The 21,252-nt window shown below is 36.4% G+C and overlaps 12 protein-coding genes across 12 annotated transcripts; 8 read left to right on the plus strand and 4 right to left on the minus strand.

The window, feature by feature from the left end:
* Positions 1 to 84: 84 nt before the first annotated feature.
* B0P05DRAFT_471735 (uncharacterized protein) lies at positions 85 to 1,105 on the minus strand (the record flags this gene model as incomplete). The annotated part of the gene is made up of 4 exons (XM_051574640.1): positions 85 to 370; positions 397 to 551; positions 687 to 977; positions 1,049 to 1,105. 4 exons carry the CDS (start codon positions 1,103 to 1,105, stop codon positions 85 to 87), a joined length of 789 nt encoding a protein of 262 aa, XP_051433977.1.
* Positions 1,106 to 1,402: 297 nt separating this feature from the next.
* Positions 1,403 to 2,153, plus strand: B0P05DRAFT_544999 (ribosomal protein L17). The gene is made up of 2 exons (XM_051578592.1): positions 1,403 to 1,717; positions 1,771 to 2,153. The coding sequence occupies exons 1-2, from the start codon at positions 1,442 to 1,444 to the stop codon at positions 2,128 to 2,130; spliced, it is 636 nt and encodes a 211-aa protein (XP_051433978.1). The 5' UTR covers positions 1,403 to 1,441; the 3' UTR covers positions 2,131 to 2,153.
* Positions 2,100 to 3,558, minus strand: B0P05DRAFT_545003 (uncharacterized protein). Its single transcript, XM_051578593.1, has 3 exons — positions 3,361 to 3,558; positions 2,860 to 3,321; positions 2,100 to 2,814 (listed from the first exon to the last, which is right to left on the minus strand). The coding sequence occupies exons 1-3, from the start codon at positions 3,473 to 3,475 to the stop codon at positions 2,165 to 2,167; spliced, it is 1,227 nt and encodes a 408-aa protein (XP_051433979.1). The 5' UTR covers positions 3,476 to 3,558; the 3' UTR covers positions 2,100 to 2,164.
* Positions 3,559 to 5,816: 2,258 nt separating this feature from the next.
* B0P05DRAFT_572252 (uncharacterized protein) lies at positions 5,817 to 6,384 on the plus strand (the record flags this gene model as incomplete). The annotated part of the gene is made up of 3 exons (XM_051581428.1): positions 5,817 to 5,979; positions 6,036 to 6,168; positions 6,234 to 6,384. 3 exons carry the CDS (start codon positions 5,817 to 5,819, stop codon positions 6,382 to 6,384), a joined length of 447 nt encoding a protein of 148 aa, XP_051433980.1.
* A 1,741-nt stretch (positions 6,385 to 8,125) lies between these two features.
* On the plus strand, positions 8,126 to 10,329 carry B0P05DRAFT_545015 (uncharacterized protein). The gene is made up of 10 exons (XM_051578594.1): positions 8,126 to 8,172; positions 8,220 to 8,364; positions 8,414 to 8,578; positions 8,624 to 8,801; positions 8,848 to 9,172; positions 9,240 to 9,348; positions 9,393 to 9,607; positions 9,652 to 9,749; positions 9,794 to 9,868; positions 9,914 to 10,329. The coding sequence occupies exons 3-10, from the start codon at positions 8,548 to 8,550 to the stop codon at positions 10,296 to 10,298; spliced, it is 1,416 nt and encodes a 471-aa protein (XP_051433981.1). The 5' UTR covers positions 8,126 to 8,172; positions 8,220 to 8,364; positions 8,414 to 8,547; the 3' UTR covers positions 10,299 to 10,329.
* B0P05DRAFT_435692 (uncharacterized protein) lies at positions 8,210 to 8,537 on the plus strand (the record flags this gene model as incomplete). The annotated part of the gene is made up of 2 exons (XM_051573711.1): positions 8,210 to 8,364; positions 8,414 to 8,537. Coding segments are annotated over 2 exons (279 nt in total), but the record flags the coding sequence as incomplete, so codon positions are not given.
* Position 10,330: 1 nt separating the features above from the next.
* On the minus strand, positions 10,331 to 10,862 carry B0P05DRAFT_471947 (RTC4-like domain-containing protein; the record flags this gene model as incomplete). Its single annotated transcript, XM_051574649.1, has 2 exons — positions 10,331 to 10,573; positions 10,620 to 10,862. Coding segments are annotated over 2 exons (486 nt in total), but the record flags the coding sequence as incomplete, so codon positions are not given.
* A 465-nt stretch (positions 10,863 to 11,327) lies between these two features.
* B0P05DRAFT_545021 (armadillo-type protein) lies at positions 11,328 to 14,644 on the plus strand. Its single transcript, XM_051578595.1, has 13 exons — positions 11,328 to 11,411; positions 11,454 to 11,510; positions 11,555 to 11,679; positions 11,731 to 11,831; positions 11,880 to 12,192; positions 12,239 to 12,388; positions 12,433 to 12,486; positions 12,540 to 12,941; positions 12,988 to 13,698; positions 13,754 to 13,857; positions 13,903 to 14,042; positions 14,086 to 14,291; positions 14,347 to 14,644. Exons 1-13 carry the CDS (start codon positions 11,372 to 11,374, stop codon positions 14,476 to 14,478), a joined length of 2,535 nt encoding a protein of 844 aa, XP_051433984.1. The 5' UTR covers positions 11,328 to 11,371; the 3' UTR covers positions 14,479 to 14,644.
* Positions 14,645 to 14,677: 33 nt separating this feature from the next.
* B0P05DRAFT_545029 (phosphoesterase family-domain-containing protein) lies at positions 14,678 to 16,148 on the plus strand. Its single transcript, XM_051578596.1, has 6 exons — positions 14,678 to 14,834; positions 14,885 to 15,236; positions 15,292 to 15,343; positions 15,395 to 15,426; positions 15,474 to 15,580; positions 15,625 to 16,148. The coding sequence occupies exons 1-6, from the start codon at positions 14,703 to 14,705 to the stop codon at positions 15,934 to 15,936; spliced, it is 987 nt and encodes a 328-aa protein (XP_051433985.1). The 5' UTR covers positions 14,678 to 14,702; the 3' UTR covers positions 15,937 to 16,148.
* Positions 16,149 to 16,722: 574 nt separating this feature from the next.
* Positions 16,723 to 18,603, plus strand: B0P05DRAFT_545039 (uncharacterized protein; the record flags this gene model as incomplete). The annotated part of the gene is made up of 4 exons (XM_051578597.1): positions 16,723 to 16,953; positions 16,996 to 17,164; positions 17,214 to 17,354; positions 17,402 to 18,603. The coding sequence occupies 4 exons, from the start codon at positions 16,723 to 16,725 to the stop codon at positions 18,520 to 18,522; spliced, it is 1,662 nt and encodes a 553-aa protein (XP_051433986.1). The 3' UTR covers positions 18,523 to 18,603.
* An 875-nt stretch (positions 18,604 to 19,478) lies between these two features.
* On the plus strand, positions 19,479 to 20,577 carry B0P05DRAFT_545042 (concanavalin A-like lectin/glucanase domain-containing protein). The gene is made up of 6 exons (XM_051578598.1): positions 19,479 to 19,736; positions 19,787 to 19,963; positions 20,017 to 20,137; positions 20,188 to 20,295; positions 20,353 to 20,425; positions 20,472 to 20,577. Exons 1-6 carry the CDS (start codon positions 19,490 to 19,492, stop codon positions 20,550 to 20,552), a joined length of 807 nt encoding a protein of 268 aa, XP_051433987.1. The 5' UTR covers positions 19,479 to 19,489; the 3' UTR covers positions 20,553 to 20,577.
* A 70-nt stretch (positions 20,578 to 20,647) lies between these two features.
* Positions 20,648 to 21,215, minus strand: B0P05DRAFT_545045 (uncharacterized protein). The gene is made up of 2 exons (XM_051578599.1): positions 21,101 to 21,215; positions 20,648 to 21,059 (listed from the first exon to the last, which is right to left on the minus strand). Exons 1-2 carry the CDS (start codon positions 21,120 to 21,122, stop codon positions 20,653 to 20,655), a joined length of 429 nt encoding a protein of 142 aa, XP_051433988.1. The 5' UTR covers positions 21,123 to 21,215; the 3' UTR covers positions 20,648 to 20,652.
* Positions 21,216 to 21,252: the final 37 nt, after the last annotated feature.

Genomic DNA, 21,252 nt, shown 5'->3' on the forward strand with positions numbered 1-21,252 from the left:
ATTTATTTGTTTTTATCAAAAGAGAAAGAAAAGAAGAAGAAAAAAAAATATACACACACATTACAGTTGAATAGCACAGTCACATCATTCACCATGCTGTTCTTCCCACCAATCAGGCAGAAAAGGTCGAATGCGTATAGACTCATTTCCAGGTACAGTAAATGCTACTGGTTCACCTTCAGCACAACGTTTAACATGCTCTAATCGCATGAGTGCTAAACCAATGTTATGTATACCAGAACACATTTTACCTACACCACGCTTACTTGCTCCCTCCACTAACTTGATATCTGTCTGAGGCACAAGACCACTGGGGAATGTTTGATGACGATCCACAGACTGAACAGAGGGAGCACTGAACATCTTTAGTCTTATCACAGATACTCAATCACTTACGGTTCATCTTTAGAATAGATTTGAACAGGCACAATACGCTTACGAACAACACCTGTATGATAAGTACGAATCGTCAATTCTTGGCCTACATAACATCCCTTGCGAAAATCAACACCATTCATATAATCAAGATTGGATTCAAGAGGCAAGGAAATCTCAGGCCATAGATCATCCACACCTTCAGGAATACCATGCAATATACGACGAATTGTGTATTCTGAAGCATCCAAGGGTTCAAAGTGACCTGAGGTCGGCAAGATGTGTTCAATAGCCTGTTCTTTCTTCAGGACAGCACGGTATCCAAACCCAGACATACGAGGGTCAGTACAGCCAATGTCTGAAAGTCGTCTTTCTTTCTTTACAAGAGCAGGATCGAGTGTTTCATGATGGCCCCATACATGCCATAGTTGGTATTCTTCTGAACAATCTCTCGCTTTGACTTTGGAACGTAGAATATATCGCTTTAAATGACGCATGAAGGTGGATGTATTACTGGCTGGACAGTCAATCATGAATTTAGGATGAGGGAAATTGACACCACTATTGACTGGATAGATAAATGTGTCATAGAGCATACGACCCTATTTTTTTTTAAAGAAAAGAAAGTATAAGCATGAACATCATCATGCATTTTCCCCTCTTCCTCACTTACAGGAGGTGTCAAAAAGGCAGTGTAAAATCCATCTCCTCCGGGAGAAATCTTGGGCATATGGTTCGTTATCAAGCCCTGTAAGAATTTAGCTGTATCGGGTCCTTCTAATTCAATCAGGCCACGCTCAGGTATTTGGCAATAATGGTCGCCTTGATGTCGGACATCTTTCTCTTGAAAGCTAGTGTTGACAAAAGAACGAGTCAAGGTGGCTATAGCATCAAGATATATTAGCTCTTATCTATCTATCTATGTGTCGTTACGTCTAAGAAGTACACTACTACTAGCACGCGAGAAGGGTTTTAAAAGCATCCTAAGAGAAAAAAAGAAAAAAAATGATATTGGCCTTTTTTTTTTTTTTTTTGCTTCTAAGAATCAAGTCACAACGGGATTTGAATGTCTGCTTGTCATTATCACCCAGGGTCAACAGAGTGTATAAAATTTTGCTCTTTTTCAAACATGCATCACGGAAAGCACTTGCGTCGTTTGAATCGTTCTTCTGCACATAGAAACGCACTTCTCAGAAACCTTGTTTCTTCACTTATTGAACATGGCAGAATAGAAACAACAGTTGCAAAAGCAAAGACTATTCAACCTATTGCTGATGCTATGGTCACCCTTGGCAAACGAGGCGACATTGAAGCCAAGAAACAAGCCCTTGCTTACCTTAATGTAAATCATCTGTCTTTTTTTTTTTTGTACAAGTACTGATCCTATCCTACTAGAGTCGTGATACAACAGTGCCTAGATTATTTGATGAACTTGCAGCACGATTTGAGAGCAGACAAGGTGGCTATACTCGTATTCAAAGAATCGGCAAGCGTTATGGTGATAATGCACCTATGGCTGTGATTGAATACATTGATGGCCCCACAGACACCAAAAGAGAGATGGTCACCAGTACATTGGCTCGTAAATTTGTTTCAACAGAAAAAGTATCTGTCAAAGATATTTTGGAAGACACAAACAAGGCAGAAGCCCTTGGTTTACCAAAGACACTTGTTCGTAACTTAAAGAAGGTTCAATTTTCAAACTCGATACAAGACATTGATCATGCTATTGAAAAGAAAATGGCTGATTTATAAATAAAAGAAATATATATATATATATATATGTATATCATGAAGAAGAAGATTTACGCCTTGTTGAATCAGGCACAAGCAAATGACCTGAAGCATCTGAAATATGACTACTAAGAGCGAAATCATCATCAATCATCACATCATCATCGTCATTGAACATCATTTGAAAAGAGTTAGAGGGAGATACAGAATAAGCACGGTCTGCTGGATAAGTCACTGGACTAGGCATGGGGGATTCAATGTTGGGAATAAAGAAAGGCAGTTCTTCTTGAAGTGGTTCATGCACTTGAATGTCAATTGGATAAGCGGGTGGGACAGTAGCAATAATCATAGGCAATGAAATTGTGTTTGTGATGGATTGAGTACCAAATAAGCCAGTTGAAGTTGGATTCAATGGGACAATCAATACAACTTCATAAGCAATGTCGATATACCTGCCCATTTTGTTTGTAAAGGTAGGGACTAGATGAGAAGGAATAATGAACTGGAAGACATCTTGATGGTCAGTGGTGTGTTTAGCAATCGAAACATAAAAGGTTTCTGTAAGCAGTGTTTGTTGTTTATGGATGTATTCCACTGCACTCGTGGGTGCAAGTGTGGTTGCAATCGCATTGAACTGTATCTGAACCTGAGTGATTTTGATATCAGACTTGTTCTTGGTCATCATTTTAAGAGTACAAAGATCGCCTATGTCTCATGTTAGGCATGCCTAGAGGAGCATCTTTCATTTACCTGGGCAATAAGCAGGTTTGATTAATTCTGCTGTTATTTCAATCCTGTCTTGATTCTTTTGATAGACTTGTGTCTTTCTTGATACGTGAGTGACTGAAGTAGTGACCAAAGGCAAGTAAATGATTGGCAAGGTGGATGTATAATGAGGTCCTTCAGAAACCAACTCAATCACGCCTTGTAGCGTATAATTGATACGATGACCAAAATGAGAGACATGCATGGAAGGTGGATAATTCACTTGTGGCAGACGAATAGCAAACAAATACATATGACTACCACTTGCCAATTCTTGTGATTCTAATTGGCACATTTTAGAATCCTTTCTAGCATGGCCCCAAATAACACTATCCACAGCAAAAATAGTCGTATTTTCCTTTTTTGAACTATCTAATTCCTCACATTTGAATATAACACGTATGTTATACGCAGGTAAAGGCTTATCCAACGTAATCATGAGTGAACCTATATTGTTTTAGATGATGAAGACAAGTAGCCTATTACCGTTGATAATTGATCCTGGTCCATAAGCAACTGGTTTCTCTTGACCACTTGAGCCTGTGCTTACATAAAAGTTGCGTATCGATCCAGAATCTGTATTTCTTTGGAAGAGCATCATGGTAATACAATAGAACGGAGTTCAATCAATATATGAATGGCTATTGAAAGTGGAGATTTATTCAGATAAAAGGAAAGAAGAAAGAAGAAAAAAAAAAAAAAAAAGAGAAATTTTTTTTCCTTTTGTATATGTGTGTGTGTTTATTTATATGTAAGCTATTCTTGGATAAAACAAAGGGGCATAAGTTATTTGAATCCTAAAGTAGCTTATAAATAAATACGCAGCCCAAAAATAAAAAAAAAAAAAAAAAGAGTAGATCCGGGGAGATTACTAAATTTGATAGTGAGTCAGGCTACTGTTTTTAGAATCACACCGAGACAAAAAAAAAAAATTTTTTCTGTATGGTATATAAAAAGGACCATTTGATGTCTATTTGACTTTATTCTATCTTCTCTCTATCTCTCCATATGATCTCTCGTATTGCTCGCTCTGCTGCCATCAAGAAGGTTGCTTACTCTGTTGCTGCTGCTGGTGCTGTCTACATTTATGCACAAGAATGCAAGAATGATGTTGTTTACTTCACCAAGTCCAAGTAAAAACACACACACACACACATACAAACATAGACTTTCTTTGTTAAACTCTCAATTCATTGTATTATACAAATTACATATATATCTAGACTACTTTCTATTGCATTATAATCATAATAAAAAAAAATTCACTCTTTTTTCCCGTCATTCTTATAAAAAAGCCCGTGCAAACATGTTGACACGTTTTCAATTTGAAAATCATTTTCATATTAAAGTTGAGCCTATCAATTCAGATATATGGGGTTGGGAAAAATCGGGATTTTTTTTTTTTGTCTGATTTCTCCCCTCACAACCTGATATTTTGCATGCCGAATTTATTTTTTTCCGTGCGTGAAATAAAAACATAGCTGAATAAAGAAATGATCAAAGGATCTGAAGGGATTTATGGATCATAGATCTTAAAGCACTAAGAAGAGAAAGAAGCCTCGGGTCTTTATAAGTTCTTTGGGTATTATGATGACAAATGTCTCTAACTGTTAGGAAAAATGAAAAAGCAAACTGGGAACGCAAAAAAAAAAAAAAAAAAAAAAAAGTTCTGGACCTGCGCTTTGAAGGTTTTGAGCCAGTGCCAGTGGCGGGCTGTTAACTCGCCTTTGATGTTTTTATGCTGATAAATTGATCTTTTCCATATGTACAATTCCATTTTCTTTTAAATACAAGAAAGAGAATCAAAATACCTTGATCCACACTTTAAAAAAAAACATAAAGAGTATTTCACTGTTCTTTGTGCACTAAAACAACCAAGGTACAGTGATTACTGATTATGTCAAAGGTATAGACTTCTTTTTATTCACATGCATTTGATAAATTATTGGTTCTTTTGTGTGATAAACAATCAAAAACCGGTTTGTTGTTTCAGATGTGATCAATTGATAAAATAAAAAAAAAATTCTTACAAAATGTTTATAATTACAGCTCTTTCGAAACCAATGCATTTACGCAAAACTTGTCTCGTTTTAGAATGAGCATTGGAGTGGAAGGAACATTTCCCTGAGACAATAGTAAAAGGGCATAGATGCAAATTTAGTAAAATGCGTGCAGGAAAAAGGTTGTGTTGACTCATTCCTTAATTCTTTAGGTCCTTAGTGGAAGGCTGTTGAAGAGAACTACTTTGACAAAACAATAGATTATCGAAACAAAGCCATTGAAGCTGGTCTTCAAGGAAAAGGGCAGAGGCTATCAAAAAAAGCCAGGCAATCAATGGGCTTGACTTGATCCACAAGCTTCCAGCTATTAGGAATCAACTTGGCATTTTCCATGGCTACAAAAGCTGCGGTGCGCAAGTAGCCACCTTATGCTATGTTTTGGTTGAAGTAAGTGTTTAGTTTAATGAAACTGTTATTAACCTTGGTGTCTAACTTTCCTTTGTTTGTTTCTTATTGTAACAGAAGGCCATTACGGAAGAGGATATTGGCCTTCTTCTTTTAGAAAGAAGAGTGCAAGCTGAGAAGAAAAAGAAGAGTAAAGAAAGAAAATTGTTTTTGGACCTCTTTGCTGCTTTTTTTCAGAAGATCAAGAACATAAGCTGCTTGATAAAGCAATTTTACATAGACTCAACTTTGCTGCCATTGTATGAACACTTCTTTGGCAGCAATGCATTCATGCAGCACTACAGGTAAATAATGCTTCTTTATATAAAGTTATAGAAGTGGACATAACATGTTTTACTTTTAGCTCAAAAGAGTTCTTTAAACGCGTGTCAAGCAGTTCTGAATTGTTAGTCCCTACAAAGGCGATATCAGACAAAAGATCATCGCCTATAGATTGTTCTTGGCTAGACTTACGACCTGAAAGCAGTTTATGGCCATATGAAGTTTGACTTGTTTTTGGTGAAAGTAAAGAAGCTAGGAGTAAAGTCTTCTCAAATGGTTGATGATGTAGCCAAGGTGGCCAATTTGATGAAGCTGATGATCAATCGCTTGGTGCTGAACGGTGTCCCTTCTCCTGTTGTTTGTGGCCTAGTTGATGATGGTATAACACATCAAGTATTTTTCACAATCAACCAACTTTGTATATGCAAAATACAGGTACCATGATGTCCACCTACAAAATGCAAATCAAAAGCAACGTGAAGTATGATTTTATTCAGATGTCATACTTTCATGGTGCTCGACGCCTTCGTGACCTTGCCTATCTCCCCGGCATCGTGAGTAGCCTAGGGTAATTAAGAGTAAGTTGATATACAAGTCTTATACTTTGGACATCTAATTAACCCTTTCTTGTAGAGCATCATCATGGGCATGCAAGGAAAAAATCAGTGTTCATATACACAAGACATTTTCTGGCCCTTTAAGTCTTCAGGTTGTTCCTGTTGAATGGTTGAGGCCCTCATATGAGTATCCTTCTGCTGTCTCTGTCAGCAAGAAGCAGAAGTGATTTTAAATGTTTTTCTTCTTGTATTTTTATTATGTCTCAACTCATCATTATGGTATGCCTTTTCTATTTGCTGCACAAAATACAATGTAACCATCAAATTAGCATGTGATAAAAGAGAGTTCAAGGCTAGATTGTGTAGACACAAAGAAAGCAATCAATTTTTTTTTTTTTTATTGAGACAATGCTATTTTGGCTATTAACTTCTTCAGCCTAAACGGCCTCTTCATTGATCGAATATTATCTAGTAAGGGCATATTTCTACCTACAGCATGATCTCCATATGCAGATAATAAGATGAGCTAAGATATAGTAATGATCAAAACACTTTTTGACAAATTCTGTCTGATAACCAGGCATAACAAATATATATATATATATATATATTTTTTGGTATCGAATATTGTCGACATCATGGAATAGCTCTCAATTTCAACACTAAAACTAATCATTACAGCTGCTACCCTGTCGAACCTAGCGCAACCATGGAGAAATAAAAACATAGAGAAAAAGAACAAAAAAAAAGGAGAAAAAGCATATCAAATTAAGTGTATAGATGAAGATACTGTTTCATCAACTAGAAAAATAAAATAAAAGAAAATAAAACTATCTGGATCCACAGATGATTCTTGACTCCATTTTTGAGCCGAGAATACTTTTTAAATCCATGAGAATTCAATGACCAAACCATAGTGTCAGTTGAAAAAGACTCGGTTTTGTTTAAACCCTTACAGACCAGAACTTTGTGTGGTGTTGAATACAACTGTCATAAACCTGTATGAATGTGTCATTTGTAAAATAATAATAATATTCGATGCAGTAATACTCTTTTTGGTAATGACATTCTTCTATTACCCCTATAGGGTCAGTTTAAGGTATAAAAACCAGTCTATTCATATCACAGGTTAATTTAGTGTTCTTAAGATGTCCTTTCACCACTTTCAAGCTTTGTGGAACAAAGGATTGATATACAATAATGTGTGTCTTTGAATAGGTTTAAATCAAGAATGACCCTGTTAAAAATTATTTCTTTATACTAGAATAGCCTTTATGAATAGACTACACTGTTTTACTCTCATGCTTATTAGTACAATCATTGCGATGTCTACATGGTCAGTGCATCCAAAAAAAGGAAAGCTTCTTTAAAATGTAGTTTTTTGAGTAACTTTAGACTTGCTAAGATTAAGACAATCTTCTAGCTGAACTGTAAGGTGCTATTGTCGCTTTTAGGTGTACACTAATAATATAAAGCCAATTCTTTTTGCTATTGTGTAATCCATTGATAGCAAGATGATGCTAAAAGAAAGAGTTTTGTCAAAATGATCATGAACAAGAGAGCAATTGAAAGGTTTAGTCATCTATTGGCTATCGACATTTCTGACTTAAGCCCAATAAACCTGCTTTATAACCATGCTATCAACATCTTTGATACTGTCATACTAGTCCTGACTTGTGCCTCTTAATTCAAAGTAGCTTTAATGATCCGAGAATCCTGAACAAAAAATGCTTGAAGACTGACTGCTAAAATCTTAGTTTAAAGTTTCCATTCTATTCATGATTGACATGTACTTTTCTATTCTAAGCCAGGGAGAATTCCTTAAAATGATCCAAGGGCTCCTCTACATACGCTCTAATTGAAATACCGAAATCTTTTTTTTTTTTTTTTTCGGTATCCATATGCAACCCAAAAAAAAAAAAAATATATTCTGAACGTCATCAATTTCTTTTCTTTTCTTTCTTTAATGAAAAATTCGGATACACCCATAAAAAGCGAATTCAGTATATACGAACGTAAGCAGTACACTTACTATAGATGTATACTTAGTATTATACAATAGACGAAAAAGTGTTACCACTCATTTTACCTGTTCATAAAGAACTCGAACAAGTTGATTTCCAAGTGCATCATTGGCAGATTGATGACTGGACATCACTCGACCATCGTGCTCATGGTCCTATATTTGAAGCAGCTGGACTTCAATGGTACATGGATAACAAACAAAATACAAGTTCTAACTACTCACTGTTATAGGCGTGTCTTGTTATTTCCCAAGGGCAATAGTCAGCATGACCAAGTCTCCATCTATCTAGAAGTCGTGATGGATAATAAAGAAAAAAAAGAATGGTCTGTTTGTGGTGAATTCGCAGTGATTATATCTAATCCTGATGATCCTAAACACTTTTTTACCAACCGTATGTTGACCAAAAGGAGAAAGACAATAGTTAATGACTTTGTTATTAGATGCACATCATCGATTTTGTGGAGAAGAAATAGATTGGGGATTTACTCGTTTTCATGATATCAAGACTCTAGTAGGCGGAAAAGATCCTTATGTGAATGAACTGCATAAGACAACAATATCCATCTTTTTACGTATTGTCAAGGACGAAACGGGTGTTTTATGGCATAACTTGATAAAGTAATACAAACTACACAGACAAATCTAATGACATTTTGGATGTTAGTTATGATTCTCGTAAAGAGACAGGATATGTAGGTATTCGAAATCAAGGTGCTACATGCTATATGAATTCACTGATCCAATCTCTGTATTTCACCAATGTGTTTCGAAAAGCTGTGTATCGTATACCAACTGAAAAAGAAGACCCTACCAACAGTGTCGCATTAGCCCTTCAACGATGCTTTTATAATCTCCAATTCTCAGATGAATCTGTAGGCACAACAGAATTAACCAAGTCATTTGGATGGGATTCAGCTGATGCTTTTATGCAACATGATGTTCAAGAATTCAGTCGTGTACTGCAAGATAATCTCGAATTAAAAATGAAGGTAAAACCCGTCTTTTTTTTTTTTTTTTTTTTTTTTTTTTTTTGCATTCATTTAATCGTATGTATAGGGAACATTAGTCGAAGGTGCAGTAACTGATATTTTTATGGGTAAAATGAAGAGTTATATCAAGTGTCTTCATGTAGACTATGAATCATCTCGAGTTGAAGATTTTTACGGTAAGGAAATAAAGTCTTTGTCCTGTTGAATGACAAACATGTAGATATCCAACTGAATGTCAAGGGATGTGATAGCTTACATGACTCATTTAAACGCTATGTGGACCCTGAAATACTAGATGGAGAGAATAAATATATGGCAGAAGGACATGGTCTACAAGATGCTTGTAAAGGTGTCTCATTTGAAAGCTTCCCTCCTGTACTTCACCTTCAACTCAAACGATTTGAATATGATATGCAAAGGGATACCATGGTCAAAGTAAGTACATGTCTGCCTAGTATTTTATTTATTTATTCTATTAGATTAATGATTATCATATCTTTCCAGATCAAATCAATCTGAATGAATTCTGTTCTATACCAAGTACAAATCCAGCTGAACATAACTACATTCTACATGGGTAAGTTTTGTTATAGATAGACAAAGTAACTTAGGATCCCATAGTGTACTTGTTCATAGTGGTGATATTGATAATGGACATTATTTTGCTTTATTAAAACCAGAAAAAGATGGCAAATGGTAAAGTATGTATTATAGAAATCATATAACTAAACTCTGTTATAGGTTTCGTTTTGATGATGATCGTGTTACTCCTGTGACGCAAAGAGAAGTGTTTGAAGATAACTATGGTGATAATTCTACAAGTCAAAACGATGAAAAGATGCCTTATACAAGTGTACATACATTAAAACGATTCACAAATGCATATATGCTGGTCTATTTTCAACAGTCAAGACTAGATGACATTCTGGCAACTGTAGAAGAGAAAGAGATACCCAAGCATTTAACACGGTCCCTTAAAGACAACGCAAAGGCATTAAAAGAAGATGTCTTGAATAACCTTATATCACAACCACAACTCAAAGGAAACAATTCACCACCTAAACAAAACCATATTCGATTGAAAAAAGCAGCAGAAAAAGCAGACAAGAAATGCTGTATGATGTAGACACATATTTTTTTCTTTTTTTTTTTTTTTTATTAGCTATAAACTGTGCTACCATACTCTTCACTTTCTCGCATAACCTTTTTGGCCTCTTCAAATGAGACGCGTAAGTCTTGTTGAATCAAACGAATACCACATTCAGGCACCAATACTTGTTGAACAAATTCAATCGGCTTAAGAGGCTCACTTTTCTTGTCATCTAAATAGCCTGTCTTTAAGAACAAATCACTCAATGTGTCCATCATCGCATTGCTTCCTTTATGTCCATAATAACCAGGCTTATCTTATATAAATAAAACTAAAAAAGACAAAAAAGTTACATACCAGTGTTTGTTCAAATCGCTTCATCACTTCAATCGCATTTCTTGCTTGTATGCCTTTGTTCTTGAATTCGTTTTGAGCTAGTTCTAAAAATGAGCTCGGTGTTTGCCTATCAATAATAGATTCTAAATCATGCTTAAAGAGTACAAGGCGTTCCTTGAGTTGATCAAAATCAATGGATCCTGGATAACCCCTCTCTTTTGCCATGGGCTTAAAGATCAATTCGATCTTGTGTGTTCTACAAAAGAACTTTTTATCGTTCAGTGAAATATCAGCTGGTTCATAGAAAAAGGGAGGTTCAGGTAGCTGTTTGGCTCGACATTCTGCTGCTTGGGCTTGATGCTCTTGTTGCTTTTCTTCAAAATATTGTTGTTGGTTCTGTTTGATCTTTTTGATCAAACGCTTTATCTTGGGAGGGAAAGGAGCATGGATGACCCCAAGGCACAAAGGACATTCATAGGCTATATGGATAGGGTTGAGTTGTAAGGAACAGATGTAAAAAGCTTACAATTGTCTGTTTTAGGTAAATCAGGTATTTTTTCAAGTAAAGTAGTATTAAGCGTAATAGATTTCTTTCGACTAGGCAAGACGAGTTTCTTTAGTCTCTTTATCTTGACAGTATCTTCTTGATGTGATGCTGATCGTTTGTCGCCAATCATTCAAAGGAAAGAAAAAGGATGTTTCAAAGCCAGTGCTTTAAATGCTCGTGACGTTTTTAACGCGTTTATTTTTTTTTTCTTTTCTTTTCTTTAACTATGAGTTACGACAACAGAGGATATCGACCTCGTCAAGAAGGTATGTTTATTGAATAAGAAACTAGTTTACAAACAACATTAGGTGGCGGTCATCGTTATAGAGGTGGTAATAATGGTGGTGGACCCAATCGTTATCGAGGTAACAAAAAGCCAATGCGATTGTGTTGACTCATGTTTTCATAGACAACAGAAGAGGTTATCAACGTCGTCCTTATGATCGCCCTCCTCCTCCTCAGGAAAACAAAGAAGACGATCTTGAAGATATTGAAGTGCGTTTAAAGGGTTTGATTATCAAGATTGGTGACAAGGTAAGTTTGATTAGAACGCGTTTTTTGATGATCTCACACATGTCTATTTAGTTTACACATGATCTCCAAGTCAATTTGACTAAGATGAAGAACATTCTGGACAATGATTATCACAAATATCCTACTACAGTACAAGATACATTAACAGCATGGTAAATGATTCGACTGGATAAACATCATGTATTGACCTTCATGGATAGTATTACTGAATTACCAGCAAAAGCGCCTGTGTATGGTACATTGATTGGTCTCTTAAATGTCTCTAGTCATGACATTGTTGCCAAATTGATGACTGAATTCAACAAGACATTAGAAGAAGCCATTACTGACTCCAATTGGTTTAAACTAAAGCAATTGTTGAGATTTTATGGTGAATTAGTCAACTCAAATGTGATTTTACCTACCACCTACTGTGGTCTAGTCAATGATGTCTTGGCTCCTCTAGATCAACCTAACCAATTACGCCAACGCTTGGATTGCTTTGTCTATATTGTATCGATGGCCTTGTTTTGGGTAATGCGACAGGATATAATGATAGCTTACTCACTTTATTATCTAGTGTGGTACAGAATTAAACAATCGTTGTCCAACTGAACTTGAACATATTTTGAAGAAGATTGAAGATTATATGCAACGTAGAGGCACTGTGGCTTCACTTGATCTATTAAAGCATGAAGAGAATGCCTCTATACATACTTATGAAACAAATGTAGGTGTTTATTAGTCATATTTGATTACTGATGAGAGTGATAGACACTACAACACCTTTGGGAGATGGTAAACAAGTGCAAAAAAGATAATTGGAAGGTAAGCCATTGCCATGTTTGAATTACACATAGATATATCTTTATATGCAATAGACTCCTTTAATTCCTCAGCCTTATCGTTGGTTTGACAAGGAATTTGCTTCAGCACTTCAACATGATTTACCTCGATTTATCGTGCCTAATCATCATGATGGTATCAGTTATATTGCTCCTGTACCTCATTATCGCTTTGTCTTGGACTCTGAAGCACTATCTCGTTATGCATTGCCTGATATAAGCAAGCCAGAATATTTTATCTTGCAAGAAGCTGTCTCAGACACATTACAATTGTTTGAAGTCAACCGTAAAGACTGTGCCCGTTATTTACTGGGTATTGCAGCCAGTTTCAATCCTAGACTATTCAGGTCTGCACCATCAGACTCTGTTAAGCCTGAACCTATGGAAGAAGACAAAGGAGAAAATCAGTCCTGGAGTCTCTCTGATTTCTTGGTTGAGGTAAGCCCTTAAGCAGACAACAACAAACATTCAATTGGCCACATAGGCTGTATTTTCCCATATGCTTCGTTTACCTTCTTCCCCTGCCCGCCAAGTGTTCTATTCTTGTGTGATCATTGAACTCTGTCGTGCAGAGAGCACTACTTTCCCTATGGCTCTGGGTCGCGGTCTTAAGACATTATTTACCAAGCTTGAACATGTTGATGTTGAATGCATTGCCCGTCTCTGGAACTGGTTCTCTCATCACCTAAGTAACTTTGGTTTCCAATGGGACTGGGAAGCATGGTCCAATGTACTTACACTGGACCCTAACCATCCTCAAGTCTGCTTTGTACGTGAGACCCTTGAGAAAGTGATCCGTCTTAGTTATTATGAACGTATCAAGTCAGCCTTGCCAGCACCCTTTCATGCATTGATTCCTGCTGCTGCACCTGCACCTAACTTTGCCTTTAAAGACGTGAATGATCCATTGCATGATAAAGCCAAACACTTAATTGAGTGTTTGCGTACGAAAAAGACAGCTGATGAAGTACGTGTGATTCTTGATGGCTATCGAGAAGAATGGCAGGATGAATCTCAACAGCAAATGCGACATATGTTTATTCAGTGTTTATTGTTGGTTGGGTCCAAGAGTTTTTCTCATGTGTTGAATGTGGTTGAACGATACTTGGATGTCTTGAGACTAGTGAATGGTACACCTGAAGCACGTCTTCATACAGTGCAAATTGTGGCTTCTTTTTGGAAGAACAATACGCAGGTAAGATTTACTATATATATATAAAAGAGTAGATCTCTCATTGACAATGGTGTAGTTCTCGGGTATTCTTTTAGACAAGTTATTGAACTATCGTGTCATTGATCCTATCTCTGTCATCACATGGGCATTTGAGCCAGACCAATTAGAATCTGCTGGAAGGTAAGCATGGATCGTACAAAGATGTTTGTTTATGCCTTTATTTAGAGCTTATGTCTGGGAGATCTTGAAGAACACACTGAGTAAAGTCAATTCCCGTGTGGTACAAGTGAAGGCTAAACTCGATAATTTCCAGTCCCTTCATGATGCCAATAAACTCAAGAGAGCAGGACAAGAGAGAAACGAGAGTAAGTAGATTGAGATGGAATCACAAGACTAACGCTGCTGTAGTGTTGGAAGCAGAGGAACAACAAGAGATGGACTCCTTACGTCTTGTTGAGAATTCACTTGCCACAGTCACAAGAGAGCAAAAAGAAGTCTTTATGGTTGTCTATCAGAAATTCACGCATGTATTACAAGATCTTTGCAAGTCAAACACATCAGATAGTTGGACATTTAAGTGGATCTATGGTTGGTTTAAAGAGATGCTACGTGTGGTAAGATTGAATCGCAGCCAATCATTTACGCACGACTAACTGGATTGTGATATAGCACTATCGAGAATGTAGTTCATTCATGACTACATTAGAAACACTTGTATTTACTTCTGACTTGGATCCTCGTATTAACCAAGTGTTTGAGCAAGTCAAGGCATTTAAGCAAGAATTGGATGCTATTGTATAAATAAACAACATGCCCATTTTAAGCTTATTTTTCTGTATTTAGTGAATTAATCAGAGTGTGTATTACAAACAACGCACGTTTCTGGGATAAAGGAGTTCTATGGCATAAAATAGTTGTACTACTCTACCCATTGACATTTGTTCATAGCATATATAAATACAAGCTTGTAATCATCATTATTATCATTATTATCATTAATATTCACTTTCTCTTATTCCAGTAATATGGTTCGCATCACTCTTGCTTCTCTTGTTACCCTTATGGCTGCTGCTGGCATGGTCAATGCCAAATCAACTCACTCAAGAACCAAAGGTAGAGCCTTTGATCATATCCTTCAAATCTGGTTTGAAAACCAAGTAAGTCTCCTGTTTATTAAGCTATGTGGCATTAATCCGTTTCTTTTTAGGACTTTGATGTCGTTGCAAAAGTGCCTGGATTTGCCAACCTTCATAAGCAAGGTATCCTTTTGGACAACTTCAATGCCATCACACATCCTTCTGAACCCAACTATGTGGCTGCTGCTGGTGGTGATAACTTTGGTATCACAAATGATGACTTGTACAATATTCCCGCCAATGTCAGTTCTATCTTTGACTTGCTCGAAGCTAAGGATTTGACCTGGAAGGTCTATCAAGAAGATATTCCTGCTGTTGGATTCACTGGTTTCAAGGCAGGTAATTATGTTCGTAAGCACAACCCTGCCATCATCTTTGACTCTGTTGGGTTGAACAAGACCCGTGCTGCTAATGTAGTTGGTGGTAATGTATTCAAAAAAAAAAAAAAAAAAAAAAGAGACTCACCATTGATCTATAGCTGATGAACTCTTGAAGGACATTGAATCCAATACGCTTCCCAATTGGATGTTGTAAGTAAAGAGGAATAGAATTTACCTTTGAATACTGATAGGCTGTATTAGTTATACACCCAACATGTTGAATGATGCTCATGGTAAACCTATTTGTTATGATGTACATCAATAATCATGCTTGATATAGATACAAATGCTTCTTATGCTGGTCAATGGCTTGAAAGTTTCGCCAAGTCTACTTTGAGCAACAAGAAATTATTAAAAAAGACATTGGTCTTGATTACTTTTGACGAGGCAAGCCATTAAACAATGTCTGTTGATCATTAACTTTGTTCTAGAATGCTTCTTACCCTCAAAGAAACAAAGTCTGGTCTCTTCTTTTAGGTAAAATCCCTCACAAGTTGAAGGGTACTACGGATTCTACTTTTTACTCTCATTATTCTACCTTGAACACGGTTGAACGCAACTGGGATCTTGGAAACTTGGGTCGTCAAGATACCAACAAGACCATGTCTAATGTGTTTGCTTTTGCTGCTAAAAAATTACATTATACCAACATTAAGGTCCCTGAAAATGAAATTCCTTGGAGCAACAACACGATTACTGGTTTGCTTACTGGAAAGTCTTATAACCAAACTCATACTTCTTAATGATGTCCTATTTAAATAAAATGTATCTATAATTATTAACGAGTTGTAAATGTAATTGATTTTGTTGAAAGACATAAGACAAATGGTATTTTGCAATATGCTAAGGCTTATCAAACGTATTGGTTGTTTCACGGCAGCTTTTTATCCGATAAAGCGAGCCTATCTTTGTAATATTTTAAGTAATAAAGGTAGGACAAGATTGTCAACACTCCATCAAAAGGAAAAAAGGTGCCCCGAATCGATATCCAAAAAGAGCAATAGAAAAGTTTTGCTTTGTGCAGCTTATAAATTAGATAACTCAATACCGCTCAACTTTTTTTTTGTGTGTTTGTGTGTTTATAATTCAACCTTGTTTACATGCGATAACGCATGATTGCATTAGTGTTATTACGCGCAGGTTTCAACTTAGATATGCCCGGCCAATCGTATACCTTACACTTAATATGAGGCTGTAATTGAGTCAAATTAAATACAGACGCGGAAAAAATAAAGCACCGGTCCGATCTTTTCCTGTTTAATTGATTTAAAAAAAAATACAACAGGAGTGAGTCTTGTTCAAGGAACACATTCAAGAAACAAATTCAAGACCATATGAAAGAGTAAAAATAAAAGAATGACAGTTATATATATATATATATATATGTGTGTGTGTGTGGTTATGAAGAATATGCTGCGCAAATTTGTAGATTCTGTATGTTTGATCTTGTGTAGCAGGCACAATTTTTTAAACAACCCTATTTAAAAGCCAAAATTTTCTATTCTCTCTCTTTTTTTTCATTCATCATCATGAAATTTAACAAAACCAAATCGACCCTTTCCCTAGCAGCGGCAATGATGGTCTCCTCCGTCCATGCTCAAGGTTCCGCTTTGGAACTGGAACCAACGTATTACAACGACTTTGGGTTCAAGAACATTGCCTTCTTTTCTGCTATTGGTGGCTCATCCCATTATACTTGGGTCTTAAGCATCAGTGATGAATTAGGCAAAAGAGGTCACAATGTCACCTACTTGACTAATGTAAGATAACTTGTCAATCTTTTTTTATTGATTCATATATAGGATAAAGATGTCAAGTTTGGTAAGCCCTACAAGCATGTCAAGACAGTCTCTATAGGTCCTCCTGTTGATTATACTCCAGAAGAGATCACTAGTGAGTTTTTGAGAGACATAGATACAGTTGATTTCATGACGATGGCTTTTGGTTTTATCCATAAACACTTTGAAAGAGGTAATCATTATTTTATTTATGTAAAGCGAGACACTAACATACAGTATAGATTATGAGTTCACAAGAGATTATTTTATTGCAAACAATATCGACCTGGCTTTATGTGATCACTTTGCCGAAGCCTGTGTGGAAGCTGCTACTTCCTTGAATATTCCTTACATTGTTACTTCAGCCATGGAAATCACTAAAGGTAAGCAAACCATTGATCCGTATCGTGTCTTATGAACCATATTATAGATTCAGCTGCTCCCTATATCAATAACAACATTGTTACACTGACTACGCCCACATCTGAATTTCAAAGTTTCGTCTCTAGATTTGAAAACAAGTTTATCAAGCCCATAAAAATGATACGAAAATTGATGCCCTTTTTTAAGCAACTCAATGAGCGTAAGAAGTCAATTGGTATCGATGCCAAGATACAAGATCCTAGCACGAAATGGCAAAACGCATTAAAGTTGGTTAACAATATCCATGGTTTTAGTCCCGCCCGACCTATGGGTCCTCTTGTTGAGCTTGTGGGTCCCATCATTCCAAAGCAATATGCTCCATTAAACGAGCCTCTTGAACAATTCCTCAGTACTCACAAACGCGTTGCCTATGTTGCATTTGGCCAAACAGCTACGCCTAGTGAAGCCGATATCAAGTTGATCATGACCACTTTGCTCGAATGTATTGAACGCGATATTCTTGATAGTTTTCTTTGGGCTACCGTAAACGCTGCTGGCAATCTTCCTGATACAATCACTACATCTTCTGGCACTGTTTACCATACACAAGCAATGATCAACCACACAAACCCTCATGCACGCTTTGTCTCTTGGGCACCTCAAACTGCCGTCTTGTTACATCCTTCAACTGCCTTGTTTGTGTCTCATGGTGGTCTTGGCTCTTGGTATGAGTCCTTGTATGCAGGCAAGCGCATGATGATGTTCCCTTTCTTTGGTGACCAGCCTGTTAATGCTCTTATTATTGAACAGTCCAACTACGGTGGTATCTTTAAGCATGACTTCACCATGGAACAAGCTATTGGTTTGGTGAAGCGTCTTATGGAAGACAAGGATGGCAAAATCAAGTCTGCTTTAGAGCGTGGTAAAGCATTAGTTCAGACTCGTTCCAAGAACAGCGTGATTCGTGGTGCTGATGCAGTAGAAGAAGTGGCCTATACGCACAACAATGGTATTTTAGAACACCGTATAAGTGCTGATCGTCGCATGTCCTATATCAAGGCTCACAACTTGGACCTTTATGGTGCCTTTATTGCATTGGTTGGCACTGTTCTCTATGTGGTTGTCTTTGTCTCCTTTAGAATAGTGAGCTATCTCAAACCTTCTCAAATTAAGCTCAAGACACAATAATTGATACCATATTTAAATGAATAGATCAAATAATATATATATATAACTGAAATGACTTTGCGCAACGAAATACATTATGACCAAAAAAGCTTTTTATGAAAACAAGCAGGTTCAAAGAGATATTGTCACAAACATAAATGAAGCTTGAGATGAGAGACTAAAACTCTAGTGTAATTTTTTTTTTTCTTTTCTTTTCTAGAATATGTGTTTACAGAGGCATTCTAATCTTGATACTGATGATGCCTTGCTAAGAGGATAACTTCTACTATCTTGAAATATCTCCTTACTTTTCTAAATCCAATCATATCGTGACTCTTCAAATCATTTTTATAAAACTAGTTCCCCAGCTCAAAATGATGTGATAAGTTTTCTTGATCGTCAAAGTCTATTCATTGGTCAAAGACAATGAGCGGCAGTTCAAAGAATGTCTGTGTCATTGGTTTCCAAAGATGGTGCGTGCCTCTTTAGAAGTGATCTGAGCGTCTTCCTTCGGATTTTGTAATTGTGTGAGAGAAAGACTTCAATGCAAAACTTGGACCATTCAACATTTTCTTCACATGCAGTTATATTTTTAGAAAGCATATATGACTTTCGTTTTGGCTACAATAAAAAGAATACAAATTGTTGTAAATAAGAATTGATGATATAGAAATTAGTAATCTAGAACTTTTAGTCATAAAGCAATTGTTTTTCTTTGTTAAAATGTAGTGTAGAAGTATATTCATTATTTTCTCATTATGCGGGGGTATGTTGGTCGATATGCTTCTCCCCTCTTTTTTCTTTATGTATAAAGCCAATCATGTCAAAAGAAAACGTACTTTTTGAAACATTTACTGCTTCTATTTTTAATATTCATGGAGATTGATGCTCAGATTACATTTCATTGACATGCGAAAAAATGTATCCATTGTCAAAATTTAGGTATAAAAAGAACATTGGTTCATTGGTTTTCTATTATCTTTTAACCATGTTTGTACTTTCAAAAGCTTTATTCTTTGTCTTTGCTGCCTTTCTTGGTAGCACTGTTTTAGCAGCACCTGGCTCTGGAAAAAATGCATGCAAAAACATGCATACGGATTTTACGGAAGGGCTTGGTGATAACTGGCATGAAGAAACAGGGTCATCGGCTGGCTGGAAGATCACAAATGAAGGCCTGGTCATGAGTCTCTCAAAACCTGATGGTGTGGTGAGAAAAGTGGATGTGAAGAGTGGCAGTAAGTACACGATCAGGGTCATACATAATTTTTGACACTGTGTATGATAGATCTTCCCTACAACAACTATGTGTCGAACACCTCTCCTACCTTTGTATCTGAGTATTTAATACATTATGGTAAAGTTACTTTTGAATTGAAAACTGCTGGTACACCAGGTGCTGTTACTGCAGCCATCTTAATGGCGCCTACAGGAGGAGATGAGATTGATTTCGAAATGTTGGGTGGTAGGTGTTGCGAAAAAAAAAAGCCCCCTGTTTGTATTCACTATGTGGATTAGGTGGTACAGACAACATTCAAAGTAACTTTTTCTATGGTCCTGTTCCTATCTATAACGCAAATAGTCAAAGCACCACGATTGGAGATGCTTCTAGTGCATTTCACTCGTATACAATTGAATGGTAAATAGCATTTTATTTCAAGGGTCATTCGATGTCTAAATGTTTCTCAGGTCTCCTCAAAAGATCCAATTCTATATTGATGGAACCTTGATCCGTAGTTCTACAAACCAGTACAGTTGTCAAAGTGGAGGCGAATGTGAATTCCCTGTTTATCCTTCGTATGTATACCCTATGCTTTACCCCCCCTTTTTTTTTATTGAGCTTTCCATAATTAGTGCTGTTAAGTTTGGTATTTGGGATGCTAGTAATCCTGCTGGTACAGCGCAATGGGCAAGAGGGCCTATCGATGTAAGCCATTGTATATTCTAGACACTTTTCTGACTTTTATAAATAGTGGGATTCGGCTCGCTCTATCTCTGCCACTGTAAAATCTGTTACAATCGAATGCAATCCTAACTATAATCAAATTCTCTAATAAAAAGAAAGAGAGAGAGAGAGAGAGACGGAAATATGTTTTGTATTTTATGCAAGAGAATTAATAATATATACAAAAAAAAAAAAAAAAAAAACTGCTGTTATGAAGTAGCAAAAGAGTCTTTTTTACAGAGTGATGATGCCTTTTGTTTCCATAAAGACAACGTAGACATGCTTTTTGTGAGTTGGTAAGTTGAGCTTGTATTTACTTTACAAAGATCAGAGAAGAATATATCTGAAGTATATTCATCTTGGTGTTTTGATGGACACAAGTCGCTGTCTTTAGGTATGCATTGGAAAAATGGGTCATCGTCTGGTAAGTTTTCGTTCTTCCAGTGACAGACTCGACAAGCATAGCGTACTTGCATATGATTTGGTAAGTCAAAATGCTTGTTGAATAAGATCAATTCGTTTTCAAACCGGGTGAGTTGAACTGTGCCATCACGCTTGCAACGTGGGCAAGGGTGTGTTGTGTTTTCCAATAGTATTTTCCTGTCATTGCCACCTACTATAGCTTTGTCAGGACATCTACTTTCATCATGAACCTACCTAACACAAAGCATTGAGACATGTTGTTGTAGTAAAGTAAAAGAAAAAGAAGAAAAAGAAAAAGAAAAAGAGGAAGTTTTATATGATATTGACAATGGGAATCAAAACAAGGTTTGGTTTAACATCGGCTTTAGTTACACGAATGTATCTTT

Source organism: Gilbertella persicaria (genome assembly GCF_025201335.1).
Source record: "Gilbertella persicaria strain CBS 190.32 chromosome Unknown B0P05scaffold_24, whole genome shotgun sequence".
Taxonomy (NCBI): domain Eukaryota; kingdom Fungi; phylum Mucoromycota; class Mucoromycetes; order Mucorales; family Choanephoraceae; genus Gilbertella; species Gilbertella persicaria.

What these genes read in the sequence shown, in the direction of transcription:
- B0P05DRAFT_545015 (XM_051578594.1), top strand. Translation starts at nt 8,548, where the DNA reads ATGATCCTAAACACTTTTTTACCAACCGTAT. An exon ending in CACTTTTTTACCAACCGTAT is followed by an intron (nt 8,579 to 8,623) that starts GTTGACCAAAAG and finishes CTTTGTTATTAG; the next exon opens with ATGCACATCATCGATTTTGT. An exon ending in TTATGGCATAACTTGATAAA is followed by an intron (nt 8,802 to 8,847) that starts GTAATACAAACT and finishes TTTGGATGTTAG; the next exon opens with TTATGATTCTCGTAAAGAGA.
- B0P05DRAFT_545021 (XM_051578595.1), top strand. Translation starts at nt 11,372, where the DNA reads ATGAGTTACGACAACAGAGGATATCGACCTCGTCAAGAAG. An exon ending in CAAGATACATTAACAGCATG is followed by an intron (nt 11,832 to 11,879) that starts GTAAATGATTCG and finishes CTTCATGGATAG; the next exon opens with TATTACTGAATTACCAGCAA. An exon ending in TTAAAGAGATGCTACGTGTG is followed by an intron (nt 14,292 to 14,346) that starts GTAAGATTGAAT and finishes ATTGTGATATAG; the next exon opens with CACTATCGAGAATGTAGTTC.
- B0P05DRAFT_544999 (XM_051578592.1), top strand. Translation starts at nt 1,442, where the DNA reads ATGTCTGCTTGTCATTATCACCCAGGGTCAACAGAGTGTATAAAATTT. An exon ending in AAGCCCTTGCTTACCTTAAT is followed by an intron (nt 1,718 to 1,770) that starts GTAAATCATCTG and finishes CTATCCTACTAG; the next exon opens with AGTCGTGATACAACAGTGCC.
- B0P05DRAFT_545042 (XM_051578598.1), top strand. Translation starts at nt 19,490, where the DNA reads ATGTTTGTACTTTCAAAAGCTTTATTCTTTGTCTTTGCTGCCTTTCTT. An exon ending in CACTCGTATACAATTGAATG is followed by an intron (nt 20,138 to 20,187) that starts GTAAATAGCATT and finishes AATGTTTCTCAG; the next exon opens with GTCTCCTCAAAAGATCCAAT. An exon ending in GAATTCCCTGTTTATCCTTC is followed by an intron (nt 20,296 to 20,352) that starts GTATGTATACCC and finishes TTCCATAATTAG; the next exon opens with TGCTGTTAAGTTTGGTATTT.
- B0P05DRAFT_545003 (XM_051578593.1), bottom strand. Translation starts at nt 3,475, where the DNA reads ATGATGCTCTTCCAAAGAAATACAGATTCTGGATCGATACGCAACTTT. An exon ending in ACCAGGATCAATTATCAACG is followed by an intron (nt 3,322 to 3,360) that starts GTAATAGGCTAC and finishes AAAACAATATAG; the next exon opens with GTTCACTCATGATTACGTTG. An exon ending in CAAACCTGCTTATTGCCCAG is followed by an intron (nt 2,815 to 2,859) that starts GTAAATGAAAGA and finishes CATGAGACATAG; the next exon opens with GCGATCTTTGTACTCTTAAA.
- B0P05DRAFT_545045 (XM_051578599.1), bottom strand. Translation starts at nt 21,122, where the DNA reads ATGTCTCAATGCTTTGTGTTAG. An exon ending in GTCTCAATGCTTTGTGTTAG is followed by an intron (nt 21,060 to 21,100) that starts GTAGGTTCATGA and finishes ACAAAGCTATAG; the next exon opens with TAGGTGGCAATGACAGGAAA.
- B0P05DRAFT_545029 (XM_051578596.1), top strand. Translation starts at nt 14,703, where the DNA reads ATGGTTCGCATCACTCTTGCTTCTCTTGTTACCCTTATGGCTGCTGCT. An exon ending in ACGCTTCCCAATTGGATGTT is followed by an intron (nt 15,344 to 15,394) that starts GTAAGTAAAGAG and finishes AGGCTGTATTAG; the next exon opens with TTATACACCCAACATGTTGA. An exon ending in TCTTGATTACTTTTGACGAG is followed by an intron (nt 15,581 to 15,624) that starts GCAAGCCATTAA and finishes ACTTTGTTCTAG; the next exon opens with AATGCTTCTTACCCTCAAAG.